Raw genomic sequence first — 14,654 nt, forward strand, 5'->3', positions numbered from 1 at the left:
CCTTGATCATTTCTTTGAGAAATACAAACGGACACGGCTGATGTCTGCAAATATGATTTCGGATTAAGGATAGATTATCTAGTTTGGAAAAAATAAGAATCAACTGGAATCTTAGCCCAGATATTGAGCTGACCCTGTTCAAAGGTTCAGATAAGAATTCTCCCATCTTTTGATGATGTCATGCAAAATCCATCTCAAGAACTCAGAAAGGCTGGCAGACTTTTCTGTGTCAATTTGTTTCTTCAGATATCATGATTTCAGGGGCTTCCTTGAGACCAGAGGCATGCAGTGCATTCTGAGCCCCTCGGACTCTGGTGAACCTCTAGAAGATATGAGATTTGATTACACCAAATGGCCTACCAGTGACTCAATGATGGGATTTATGGAGTATCACCAAAGGCAGGAGAGTCACTTGGCTATCAGAGGAGGAAAAAGAAGCAAACAAAGGTTCACTGTGAAAATGGAACTATTACTGTACCAATAAATGCAGAATTTACACATTATTCAGTATCATAAGAGCTCGATACTTGAACTGAAAATTACAAGATAAAAATAGGATCTGTCAATCACAGACATCTTTTGATAGTATCACTCAGCACTGCTATTAAAAGAGGGAAAGATGTGTGCTACATACATGTGATACCACTGCTGCGCATCCGCACTATGGGGATGTTGCAGACATGTTTGCTTTATGCCTCCTCCCACAGAATACCAGCAATCAATAGAGCTATGACACAGCTTGTTACAGCTTCACAATGTCAGCCATGCTGGAGAGGAAAGAGCAACAATTGTGGCATGGATCTTAGTTAACATCCTATCACTTTATAGAAAGAGGTGGGGAGATGGCTTCCCATTTTGGGCAAGTTGTTCTGGTGTTTTTTGTTGTTGGATTTTTTTTTTTAAGCTTTTGAAGGATGTTATGGTTTTCAGTAGGTCAATTAGTAAACTTGGCCCTGTTTTTTCCTTTGACAGTTTACTCAAATGTATATAAATACATGTTTAGAAACAAATCATTTGGCCCAAGTAGTAGCCAGCAGAAGGTCCTGAACACCATGGGAACTGAGCGGTTCTACTATGCAGTGCAGATGTGAAAGCACTGGACAGCCTGCACAGGTGGTACAATTATGCTCTGCAGGGATCCCATCTGCCCTGGCATAGGGAGCACTGAGTGGCTCAGGGAGAGTGCAGAGACATGGTCAGTGGATCTATGCTATATGGATCCACTGGTTAAACCTGTCATGTAACATAGAGATGCAGCAGCTATAGAGGCAGCTGCAGCCCTGAGGCTGCAGCAGGGGCCATGAAGCAAACATTTGAAGGAAGGTTTTGGATTCTCCACTACCTCCCATACATAACAACTACAGACCACCTCTGCACAAAGCCTATTTGTTTAGAGTTTGTGCATGGGATAGGATTTGCCTCATAGGTTGAGAAAACATGCGTTAAGATGCTTCAAATAAAAACATATACCATATATTTTCTTACCCTAGTGAATTTATGGTGTATGCAGTATTTGGCATATTAGAGATGAGAAATATATGACTAGCGTGTTGGTGAATGCAGAGGACTAGAAATATCACATAGTTATGAAGATTCCTCTTTTTATTGTTATAGAGGGTGAAACGCTGGCCTCAGTGAAGTCAATGGAAGTTTTACCACAGAGTTTAGTGGGAGCAGGATTGCACCCAAAATGAACATGATTCCTTACTCCATACATAAAACAAGAAAAAAAATATGCACAGCTAATATCTTTCCAACTCATTCCTCAAAGAAACATTTCTTCTTGTTAGCTGCAGGGAGTGGGATTGTCCCTAAATGATGAATCACAAAATAATTAGTACACTCTGAGAGGTTACTAAACAGTAATTAATACTTTCACTGTCTGTAAGTTAAACATCATCCTCTTATGGGGTGTGTCTAAGCACATTGTTTTCAGGCTCCTGCACACCTTCAGTTCTGATATTAAGGACAAATTAAAGCTTTAATCATACAAAAACAAAACATCTGTATTTTGCCTCTAGCATTGCTTGTACTAATTGCCCTATGAGGCCATTCAGAACCATGAAAAACATGTTCTGTGTTTGTACAGTGCCTAGCACAATGGGGTCCTGGTCCACAACTAGGGCTAACAGGCACTATGGCAATACACATAATAATTATGACAAAATACTGAAAATCTATACTGCAGTGTTATCTACATACTGTACATAAGTAGGCCATGATTTAATTGCAGTGAAACCTTTCCATGCATAGTGTATAGTTTTATACAAAATGCATTTTGCAACGTTGCAAATCTTTGTTACATGTCTAGGAAACTGTTTATAAGCATATATCCCAAACATGAAAGTTCTGTATTCCAGGAACTACACAATTCCCTAAGAAAAAATGATTCTCTGACTATTTTAGTAAGTGGTCTACGCAGTAGCAATTTACTTGTTTTAGTTATACTGACCAGCTTAATTTACAGGACCTTACATATTCTATTTAATTTTAGCTTTCAAACATTTATTTTTTTAATAATACACAGTTTGCCTTTTTAAACAATTCAAGGAACTGAATGCTTCTGATGAGTTTGTGCTTGATAGTTATTCTATTAGTTGTTTGAAGTATTGTCTCTCTCATTCTATTAATTGACATTTTATAAAAATGTAAGCATAAAACATAAAAACTCTTGGATACAAAACTTCCAGCACTAAAAACAAAGAACACTGCATTACCCCCGATCTTTTAGTTATGTCTTTTCCCTTTATACAACATGACTATTTCTTCAATATCATTAACAATAAGAAAAAAAACACAGACACACTTGTTCTGTCAGATCTTCCACTGAGGACGAGACCAGATATACTTTCTATAAAACCATCGTTCAATAGTCTATAATTTTTAGTTTAATGTCAATCTATCAATGCTTCCTGCAATATTCATCCAGGCAAGAATGGGTTTAACTATCTGTCATTTATTCTGTAAAATTACCAATGAACATTGACTTTGTTGAAACTAACTAGAATTGGTTTTCTGACTGCTGTCTGGAAGAGCTTTTGTCTGAAGCATTTGATCCAAACCCATGAATATCAATTGTATGGCTGAAGCTCAATCTCTGGCCTCTTAAAGGGGGGAAGAAAAAGGAGGAAATAACTTTGTGCATATGGTCAAGTGTACGGAGAAGGCCGAAGTCTCCCTCGAGAGCAACAAAACAGAAACCCTGGTGAGGGAGAAGACCACAGTGAGCAAAGAGAAGACCACAGGCCTAAAACATAGAAAATCGTTAGAGCACAATAAAATGTCAGCCAATTCAATCAACCAACCAATCTAATAGCAGCAATGATTTGTTTATAGTGAAATATCAGATTCATAAGTTTTGTTTAGCCTTTTGAATTACATTGAAAATTAGATGAATTTAACAATGAAAAAAGTACATACTTGTTTTGTCCAATTGTTTCAAAATCTTTCACAATAATGGTCAGGGATGATGAAACATCGAGTGCTATCCCTTTCAAATCAAATTCAAGAATCTGTACAAAAAGAATTGGAGAAAAACCATTGATCAATACAGCTGAAATGCAAAGTACCTTAATAATATGAAGGCAAACAATACAACTTTTCCTGAATGAACATTACATTTAGTAACACAGTTAAACCTTACTGATCTTACATCGCATATCTGGAAAATGAAGTGAAAAACCTCAGAACATGTCTGTAGTACATTTTGACTTGTTATTGGTACATTGCAATTAAAAAGGAGAGTTTCTTAATAGTGCCCCATTACAGTACTTCTAGTTCTCGTTCCTTGTATTAATATAAATAACATTTGCCTTCATTAGACCTGGGCCTATTCCAAGTTCAGTCATGGGGGGAAATGGGTTGTCAGTGATTTCAGGCCTTTGTGTTTCTACACCTTTCTCTTATTTATAGATCTGATGACCCATGACTTTCACGAGTATGCACTTTAACCTCTCTTCTAGCTCATTAAAGAGAATGCTAAATATAGCTAAAACTAACACAGACCTTTGTGTCATCCCTCTAGACACCTAGCCCTAACTTGCATTACCATTTTTCATTACTTTTGGTGTACAGTTAATTATCAAAGTGGCAGTGCTCATATCAGGGACCCAATCATGCCACTATTAATAACAATGTCAAAACTTCCTTTTACTTCAATGACAGGAGAAGCAGGCCCCAAACAAACCAGAAATCCATCTACATTTACTTAAAATGAGATGAGATACAATTGTCACAGCTCATAAAAACATAAGAATGGCCAAAACGGGTCAGACCAATGATCCGTCTTGCCCGGTATCCTGTCTTTTGACAGTGACTGGTGCCAGATGCTTCAGAGTGAAAGAACAGTACAAGGCAATTGACCAAGTCCCAGCCCCAGCTTCTAGTAGCTGGAGGTTTTGGGACATCCAGAGTATGAGGTTGCATCCATGACCATCTTGACTGATAACCATTGATGGACCTATTCTTATATAATTGGTTTTTGAACCTACTCATACTTTTCTCCTTCACAATATCTGCTGGCAACAAGTTCCACAGGTTGACTGAGTGTTGTGTGATGAAACACTTCCTTATGTAACTTCCTACTTACTAATTTCCTTGAGGGATCCCTGGTTCTTGTGTTATGTGAAGGGGTAAATAACACTCCCATATTCACTTTCTCAACACCATTCATGATTTTATAGACCTCTATCATAGCCCCCCTTTGTTGTCACTTTCTAAACTCAGTAGTCTCACTGTTATTAATCTCTCCTCATATGGAAGCTGTTCCATACCCCTAATCATTTTCATTGCCCTTCTCTGTACCTTTTCCACTTTATATTTATCATTTTTTTAAATAAGGCCACGAGAACAGCATGTAGTATTCAAGGTGTCGACGTACCATATATTTAAATAATGACATAATGATATTTTCTGTCTTCTTATCTATCCTTTTCCAAATGGTTCCCAACATTCTGTTCGCTTTTTTGACTGCTGTTGCACATTGAGCAGATGGTTTCAGAGAACTATCGATGATGACTCCAAGATCTCTTTCTTACGTGGTAACAGCTAATTTAGACCCCACCATTTTCTATGTATAGTTGGGATTATGTTTTCCAATGTGCATTATTTTGCAATGATCAACACTGAATTTCATCCGCCATTTGGTTGCCCAGTCACCCAGTTTTGTGAGATATCTTTGTAACTTCACAGTCTGCTTTAGATTTAACTAACTTCAGTAATTTTGCATCATCTGCATACGTTGTCATTTTACTGTCACCCCTTTTCCCAGATCATTTATGACTACATTGAACAGCACAGGTTCCAATGTAGATCATTGGGGGACCCTACTATTTACCTCTCTTTGCTGTGAAAACTAAGCATTTATTCCTACCATTTGTTTCCTAGCTTTTAACCAGTTACTGATCCATGAGAAGACCTTCCCTCCTATCTCATGACTTTTTACTTTGCTTATAAGCCTTTGGTGAGAGACCTTGTTAAAGGCTTTCTGAAAGTCCGGGTAAACTATATCCACTGGATCACCCATTCCACTTTGTATTTGTTCACTCAGCTTTAAAACATATTAACTGTCACTTTATAGGAAAGTATTTTACTTTAACCCCTATCTGTATTGCAAATTCATAACTGCAGTGACTAATATACTAATTTTATAGCCATAACGCACTGTACCGTATACTAAAAACAAACGTTTTATGAGAAGAAGTCACCTCGTTCCAAACAGGGTTGAGTTCACTATCAATTTTCTTTGTTTTCTTTTTTTCATCTGCAAATAAAAATAAAATGTGATTGTTTGCTTCTATTAAAGGATTAGAATATTAAGTAAAATAATAATAGAATCTTTCCATTTTCTTTCATAAAAGACTGTTTTTTTAAAGCTTAATGTGATCAAACTATTTTGGCCCATCTATAGTTTTTGTTGCTGGAAATTCCTTTGGACAGTTTTAGTTTACTTGCACAGTAATTTGTTTGCATTTATTTAGTTTACACATAACAAATGTTTCATGTAGACTTGATCAGTTCCTTTACCCTAAATCATTTATGTGTCTTAGTCCTTTTTTTTTATGTGAGTTTAGTGTTGATGAAAGGGGCCAGACTAACAGCCTTGGCAGTGGCCCCAATGTGATTGATCTTGTTCATAGGAACATACCACTGATTATGTTTAATCTTTTGTTTGTATTCTTGGATTCTTTTTGCTTAATATTTATAAGCTTCCTCTAAAATGGCAGCAATTCAAACAAAAAAGTCTAGGCAGAGGAATGTAGAGTTAAAATTTAAAAAGTTCTCAGCTTCATATGCGCAGATATTTATACCAATGAGAATTACACATGCATGTAAGGGGAATTCACTCCTTTGAGTAAATAGGCTCCGTGCAGAGGTTTCTAGGGGCTTAGGTGGATGAAATTCTTACCTCCAACTTGCAATGCTGCAATGCATCAACACACTGACTGCCGTTTCAGCATATAAATTGCAATAGTTGCATTCCCCTAAGTGAAGGCTCCCAGACACTGGCTCTACTTCAGTGTAAACCAGCCTATTTCCCCTGGGGTAAGCCATGGTACACAACCAGGGTAGATAATGTCTGGCATGGCCGTCCTCCCCTTCAGAGGCACAACAGGGTTTAAGTGGTGCAGAGGCTCTTACAAAACCCTTCAAACCTGTCTGTTTGAATTTCACTCATAGAAGGGAGAACAGAATCCAAGAGGATTCCCGCATTATAACAAATCTACATCAGCTAACATTTTGATCCTTGGTGTTTTGACTTTTTCTTTATATATAGAAAATAAAATAAAAATATGTATGGAGGAAGGAAAACATTGTCTCTTTCTTGATGCTTGGCAACATAAAATACAGTAAACTCAGGGTATGTCTACACTACAGGATTATTCCGATTTTACATAAACCGGTTTTGTAAAACAGTTTGTATAAAGTAGAGTGCATGCAGCCACACTAAGCACATTAATTCAGCAGTGTGCGTCCATGTACCAAGGCTAGCGTCAATTTCCAGAGCGTTGCACTGTTGGTAGCTATCCCATAGTTCCCGCAGTCTCCCCCGCCCATTGGAAATCTGGGTTGAGATCCCAATGTTATGATGGTGCAAAAACAGTGTCGTGGGTGATTCTGGGTAAATGTCGTCACTCATTCCTTCTTCCGTGAAAGCAACGGCAGACAATCATTTCGTGCCCTTTTTCCCTGGATTTTCCCTGGATAGCATGGCAACCATGGAGCCCGTTTTGCCTTTTGTCACTGTCACCGTATGTGTACTGGATGCCGCCGACAGAGGCGGTACTGCAGTGCTACACAGCAGCATTCATTTGCCATTGCAAGGTAGCAGAGATGGTTACCAGTCGTTCTGTACCGTCTGCTGTGCCATTGTGACGGGGTCTTCTCCCAGCACTCTGGGCTGCAATTCGGGCTCTCTTGGTTAAGAGCCCCCATCTTGGCCTTTGCCAGCTCTGGGCTTGGGCAGCTGCTTCGCACTTTGTGGCCCAGACACAACACCTCTGCCGTCCCCCCTTGCACTTTCCAGCTTTTACCGTCAGTCCCACCTCCTTGAGGCAGCCCAGCCCCCTCTTCACCCGGGACACCTGTTCCTCCCAGGTCTGGCTAAAGATGCACATGTTATCAGTGTCTGCCAGGGCCAAGTTCTCCATCTCCCTCTGCTTGTCTAGAATCTCCCCAAGCCTAGGCATGGGGTGGGCATCGGACACTGTGATGGCTTTAAGCTTCTGATAGCCCCCATAAAACCAGACCTTCCTGTCTCCCTTGGGGATCAGCCCCATGGGTGAGGCCCATGGGCTGTAAAACGGCTGGATCCCATCTAAAGCCAGGATGTTCCTGACCCCTCTCTCCAGGATCTGGGTTGCTTTCCCAATGACTCTGAATGGGGAACACCTGATGGGGAGATTGGCTCCCACCTCAGGGAAGAGATCCCCCCGGGGGTCTTCCCCCTTCTTCATCCAATCCTCCCTCTTCAGGTTCAGGGGTCCCCTCACTCTCCTCCCATCCAGCAGCTCGAAAGGGAAGAACCCTGTGGATTCCTGGGGGACCACCAGCTGTCTCCCGATTCCCCCCAGTTCTACTTCTCCTTGGGGAGCCCATTTCCGGTACAGGAATCCCTTCTCCCGCAGGACTCTGTCCCTGCAGCCTTCCCCAAGGGGGTTTGCAGCGCTGTGGCCAGCAAGTTCTCTCAGCTTCTCCAAGGAGGGATCCTTCTGCAGCTCGGTCTGGGATCCAGCTGCTGGGGCAGGGAGTGGGACCTGCTCCCTCTCGCTGGCTGGGCCTGGGGTCACAGCCCCCCTGAGCCCTGTCCCTGGTAGCTCCCTCCCTGCTGTGTAATCACTTCCCAGCAGCACGTCTGGACCAGGCAAACCTGTTTGGCAGCTGACCTGCCCTGCCCGGGTGTCCCCCCACTCAGCTGGGATCTCAGCTCCCCCCATGCTCAGCGCTGCCCTTGCTGTCCCAGTGGGGACAGGCAGCGAGCTCTCTGCTCTGGTCCCAGGATCAGAGCCAGCGTGAGCCCCCTCTCCGGTGTGCAGGGGGGCGGGGAGCATCTCTCCCTCCCACTCAGCCCCAGGGGGCTGGTTACAGGTAGGCAGGTATCCTGAGCCCAGCAGCCCCTCCCCCCTGCCAGCCAGGTTATTTGCATTTTCACTGACCATTTCAATCCTAGCCAATTGGTTCCCTGGATTTGAATTCAAACCCTCGGCCGTTACAGGAGCGGGGCCTGGATCCTGTCCCATGGGGAGACAGTCACCCCCCAACAGGGCCTCCCAGCCGATATCCTGGAGAACCCCAACCACCAGCCAGCCCGACTCCTCCTGGGTCTGCACAGGGAACTGGGCCATAGGCAGGGCGAGGGGCCTCACCCCAGGGAACTTCACCCAGGTCCCACAGTCCCTCAGCATCTGGGGCTGCACCACCACAGTTCTCTCTGTCCCAGGGTCTCGCCCTCGCAGGCGTGTTTCCCCATTGACCCCTGGGCAGCCCCCTATGTTTCTCTGCTCCACCATCACCAGTCCACGCTGCTGCTGCTTCTCCTGCAGCTTTTCCTCGGGCTCTTGCTTTCTCTCACGGTCCTCTCGCTCTCTCGGGCTCTGCTCCCATCCCATCCATCTCCAATCTCCTGATGGGGAACCCAATCGTGAAGACCTTCGTCTGACTGGGGACCAGACTCCCGGGGATGCCTGGCTGATGCTCCAGCTGCTCTCAGATCCTCTTGTAGCCCCATCTGGGCCAGGAATCTGCTCCTCAGAGCGGTGCTTCTCCTTCAACTGCACGATTAACTGTGACTTGGTGAATTTCCCCATGCGTAACCCTCTCTTTGTGCACAGGATCACAATGTCCTTCTCAAGGAGATGGTGATAGGCCATCACTTCACCGTTCCCAAGTGGCTCTGGACTCACAGGCCTGTGTGCTCTTGGCTCCCCCATGGTTTCCAGGAAGAACCCCTGGTGTGCCAGCCCTTCTCGTGATCACCACCTCTTTGCCAGGGTCGAGCTGCAGACTCCTCCTCCCCTTGGACTGCTCCTGCAATCCCCCGGGGAACCCTGCTACTGCAAAAATCCTTCTCTCTCCCAGGGTCGAGCGGCAAGCTCCTCCGCCCCGAGACTGCTCGCTGCAGTCCTCAGGGGGACCCTGTTACTCCAACAGTCCTTCTCGCTGGTCACACACTCCCAGAGGTTAACTGCCCCCTGAAACTGTCCCTCTCTGAGCCTTCAGCACGCCTGGTCCTCATTATCCCTCCTTTGTTTTACTGCTCCCCAGTCACTTACTGCAAGCAGCACCATTCACGGGGTGCAGTACATCCCACCTCCGCCACCAGTTGTCACGGAGTCACCGGGCGATGCTCTGGAACTGCTCCCCACCAAGCCAGTCAGGACTTTGGGGAGCCTCCTCTCCCTTGGAGCAGACTTGTTCAGGGCAAGAAGCTCACACATCTTCACCTCCTGGGTCTCTCCTTGGAGCATTCAGCATCCTCTGCCCCTCCGTGCGCTTCCCACAGCGAGCCCGCCCCAGCGGGGTCCTGGGGAAGCCACCGGGTTCTGCACCCCCACTTCGCAGTCAGACGTGACTCTCAGCCAGCCAGTAAAACAGAGGTTTATTCGATGACAGGAACAGGGTCTAAAACAGAGCTTGTAGATGCAGCGAACCGGACCCCTCGGCCGGGTCCATTCTGGGGATCAGTGAGCCAGACCCCCACGTCTGCCCTCAGCCAGCTCCAGACTAACAACCCCTCCCCAGCCCCTCCTCTCTGCTCAGCCCCTTTCCTGGGCCAGGAGGTCACCTGATCTCTTTGTCTCCAACACCTTCAGTTGGCACCTTTAGAGAGGAGGGGCCCAGGCCATCAGTTGCTAGGAGACAGAGTGCCAGGCATTTAGGTGCACTGGCCCTTTGCTCTGCCAGATACTGAAGAACTGCCATGGGGACACTGAGGCACCAACACAGTATTCAGAGAAAACATCAAGAACATTCCCAGTTCGTCACAAGCAGTCACAATAGTGCACTGTGGGATACCACCCGGAGGCCAATACCGTCAATTTGCGGCCACACTAACCCTAATCCGATATAGTAATACCGATTTCAGCACTACTCCTCTCGTCGGGGAGGAGTACAGAAACTGGTTTAAAGAGCCCTTTGTATCGATATAAAGGTCCTCGTTGTGTGGATGGGTGCAGGGTTAAATCAGTTTTACGCTGCTAAAATCGGTTTAAATGCGTAGTGTAGACCAGACCTCACTGAACAAATGCAGATTTATAAGGGGAAGTGTGTGCCACACAAGAATAACTAATATATTAGCCTTACTTATTATCACATCTATTCTAAGTGAACTAATTGTTTAGTTATTTAATACAGAGATATCACTAGAAAGATTGACATTTACAGACTTTTTACTTGCCCTCTTTCTTACCTTCACTCCTTTAGTGAAGCAATGTTACAAGCTCACATTGTCATTTGCAAGTTACAACTATAATTGTCAGTAAAACTTTGTGAAGGTCTGTGAGGCAATATTAAGTCAGTTTCCACATTACTCACGTGGTGGGATTTGATGGCTCTTTCTATTGGATGAAAATGGAAGGCACTGAAAAATTAGCCCATAGTATACATTGCAAGGAACTGACACACAGTTCTGTAACAGGAATTGGCCACAAATTATGCAGGATACTGACTCATATCATATCACAAAGGAAACAGCATTTATAATCTACGGTGCAGTAAACTCACATCTTGCAGAACAAAGAACTAATTGTCATAAAATCAGCCTGAGTTCCACTTCATAGTTAAAGCTAGTCAAAAAAGAAAACCAAAGACAAATGTTCTGAAAATAATCTAAATGTTTTGTTTTGACATTTCTGAAATTAAATATTTTGATTTTTTTATTTGAAATGACTTTTTGTTTAGAAATTGTCTTTAATTTTATATTAAATATCAAAAAGCTCAAAATCAAAATAAAACTTTTCATTTACTCTGAAATGGTTTTTTTTAACTTTTCAATTCTCCAAAAATTTTGAAATATTTGTTTCATTTTGACCCAATTTTTTTTGTTTTTTATGTTATTTTATTTTTCTTTTTTGATTTTTCAGAAATGCCAGAAAACTGAAAAATCAGTTATTCCCACAGCTCTACTCACAATCCTATATACTGAGGTCACCTAATCAATGATGCTGCACTGTTGAGCATGGTTACCAGGGAAATCTGAGGTTCAGAACAGATCTTCAGATTCCCAGTCTTTTGGTCAACAGAAGGTGAGGTTGTCAGAGGAAGGATTCCTACTGGCAATTCCATGTAACGTGGAATTGCACCATAGAGACAATCCTTATTGAACTGATGGATAAAAGCACTACAATCCCCACTCAAGCCAGCTAACACCTCAGTCTCAATTCCGTGGTGTAATGTGAGGGACCATGTAATGTAAACACTGGCCAGGCTCATTCTTGACAAGGGGGGGAAGCTCATTCTTGACTACCTAGTACTAATTACTACAAAAAAATAGTAAAATAAAAATAAGGTCCATGATTTCATTTATACTGTACATACTATAGTGTATGCTGAGAAAAAATATTTTGTTATATATTGAGAGTATTGAGAAGGATTTAGGGGTGTATGGGTTAAATTAACAGCATTTTGTTAAAAAAACATACATAATTTGAGTCAGTCCATATCTGGAGCTAACACATTTGAGGTTGATTTTTAGTGTTTATTCCCTTCATTTTATGTTGCCTCTTTGCATTCGTCTATTTTCCCAATCTTTTAATACCACTTATTTTACTTTGGTTTTGTACCTGTAGCAAAGAACTTTTCCCTTCCCATTTAAGATACTATGCTATACAAACATTTCTTGGCCCAGAGGATTCCCTTTGGGGCCATTCAGCATCACCCATTCTTCAGCCAATGGGTTCGCTTTGATATCAAGTACCCCCCTCACTGGCTGTGAACCCAGCCATGAAAAGCAAGACTCAGAATCATATCATTTGATGAGAATCAAATCTGGGTAAATTGCACACTAGGGCAGTGGGCCATCTATTGTTTTTCTTTTGGCCTCACCTTTAGGTAAGGAATAATCATATGTAGGATATTTTTATATTACTTTCTTTGTTAATAAAGCACACTTAACCTACAAATACCAGAAATAAAGACAGGTTATATCTCTCCTGCTTTATCTTTGTTAGTTTCAGTTTACAAATAGATTTATTGTACTACTGTGAGGCTGGCAGGACAGATGCCAGCTTTTGCCAAGGCTGCAGGCATTAGCTAAGAATTGACAAACTCATAGCTGGAGACCAGACCAGTTCATGTGTGTTAATGTTGCTCAAAATAGGCATTAGTCTCATAAAAATGTATTTAGTGTTTAGACTTGATAGAATGTCTGCAAGTTGCTGCATGCATTAATCTTATTTGTAATGTCTGAATTCCATGCTATAAGGAATTATGTAAGTTTTGCTTTATAACTTGGATAATGTTTGCTCTAAACTTGTGAACTCAGATGGGGAGAGAGTTCTCCCCCATCCCTCGAGAAGAACTGTCAAAATCAGATGGGCCATCAAGAAACATTGCAATACAAAGGGCTGGTGAATAGCTGTATCACACCTTTGAAATGCTATGTGTAAGGAAGCTTGTCTTATGGGCTGGAAGGTTGAATGAAGGAAATAAAAAAAAGACATGGGAAAATTTTCCATCTCTTTGTTGTTTGAACTCTCACAGGGTCAGAGACACCAAACTGAAGCCAGAGATCACCAGGGGTTACCACTGGGTCTGCCCTGAAAGACACTTTGAATTGACAGATCACTACAACTCTGTCACTCTTAGAATTTAGATTGCCACTCATTTGTGTATATGTTTAGTTGTTAGACTTTTAAGTTAGTTTATTACAGAATTGGCTACAGGCAGTGTTTTTGGTGTGTGATCTAAGATACAAATGGATCTGGGGTAAGTGACTAGTCTCTTGGGACTGGAAGCAACTTGAATATGTTATTATTTTTGGTGTAAAGTGATCATTTGTCACTAAGTCCAGCTTGCCTGAGTGGCAAGATAGACTGGAGAGTTTAAAGGGACTGTGTGTGACTCCATGGTGAGACTGTTATAGTGATCCAGGCTTTCACGTGTTACTGGCTTGATGAAATCTAATTATAGAACAAGCCACCAGTTTGGGGTGTCTGCCCTGTTTTTGACAGTCTGCCCCTGAGGTAGGCATTCATAGTTGTGACCCACTCCAGATAGTGTGACAATTGGTGTAGTCTTGGCAGGATTCTCATGCCACTGATCAGCTGGGTTTATAGATCATAACCCCAGTGCTGTTAAAAGTTTACTTTTGATATCAAGAATTTTTAAGTGTTAAAGATTAGTCATAATGAGTGAATCGCAGTCATGTGAGGGTCTTGACACAAAGAACCTTGAAAAATTATGTAAGAATAGGAGATTATCCAATAAAAAGCCTCTGATCAGAAACTCAGAGCTTTGCTCATAGACTTTGAGCAAGGAGCAGGGTCTGAGCACCCAACTGCCCCAGATGCCATAGAAACTGCGGCAGCGGAACTGGTTTGAGAACAATTGTTGTGGGAACAATAAGTGATGATGTGAAAGCTGCCATCTGTGATAAAAAACCTTCCACAGTTTTGGAGGCAGCAGAAACTGCAGATAAATATACTGAGTCAAGGGCTCATGCAGGGCACAAACCGCAGGGAAAGGGAAATGCTCCTGTTCCCCATGTTAAGAGGGAGGAGGGGTCTACAAATAAACCTAACCCCAACTTTGTTAAAAAATGTCAAAGGAGCCCAGATTTTAAAACCTCTTGCCCTAAGGGAAAGCAGGTAGTCTGCCATCACTATGGGACTCCTGGCCATACAAAACCAAATTGCCTCAAACTTAAGGTCACCCCACAATCTGCACCCAGAACCCCCACAGCGTGTGCCAGTGCTACCACCATGAGTGCTAATGCTAACACCATATCCCAGAGGAAACAGTACAGGAGCAGATGGCATCATAAAGTATAGCAGGACTGAGTCTTGTTAAGGTAGTGAAGAATTTATTAAGCCTGCTAGAGTGAATGGCACTGAATGTACAGGCTGAAGGGACATGGCATCCTAGGTCACTTTGATCAAGGAAAGCTTGGTAAGGAAAGACAGACTTCCTGGCAAAAGTCTAAATATTTTCGTTTTGGC

General features: G+C 42.7%; 1 protein-coding gene across 2 annotated transcripts in view; it reads right to left on the reverse strand.

Moving 5' to 3' along the window:
* The window catches only part of MYOF (myoferlin), a 123,852-nt gene that overhangs the window by 99,774 nt on the left and 9,424 nt on the right, over positions 1-14,654 (reverse strand). For both annotated transcript variants that reach the window (XM_030569066.1, XM_030569065.1), the window contains exons 2-3: positions 5,706-5,761; positions 3,421-3,512 (exon numbers count right to left, since the gene is read on the reverse strand). In XM_030569066.1, the coding sequence (XP_030424926.1) occupies positions 3,421-3,512; positions 5,706-5,761 (148 nt within the window). The remainder of the gene's footprint in view (positions 1-3,420; positions 3,513-5,705; positions 5,762-14,654) is intronic.

The sequence above is a fragment of the Gopherus evgoodei genome, chromosome 7 (genome assembly GCF_007399415.2).
Source record: "Gopherus evgoodei ecotype Sinaloan lineage chromosome 7, rGopEvg1_v1.p, whole genome shotgun sequence".
In the NCBI taxonomy this organism is placed as follows: Eukaryota; Metazoa; Chordata; order Testudines; family Testudinidae; genus Gopherus; species Gopherus evgoodei.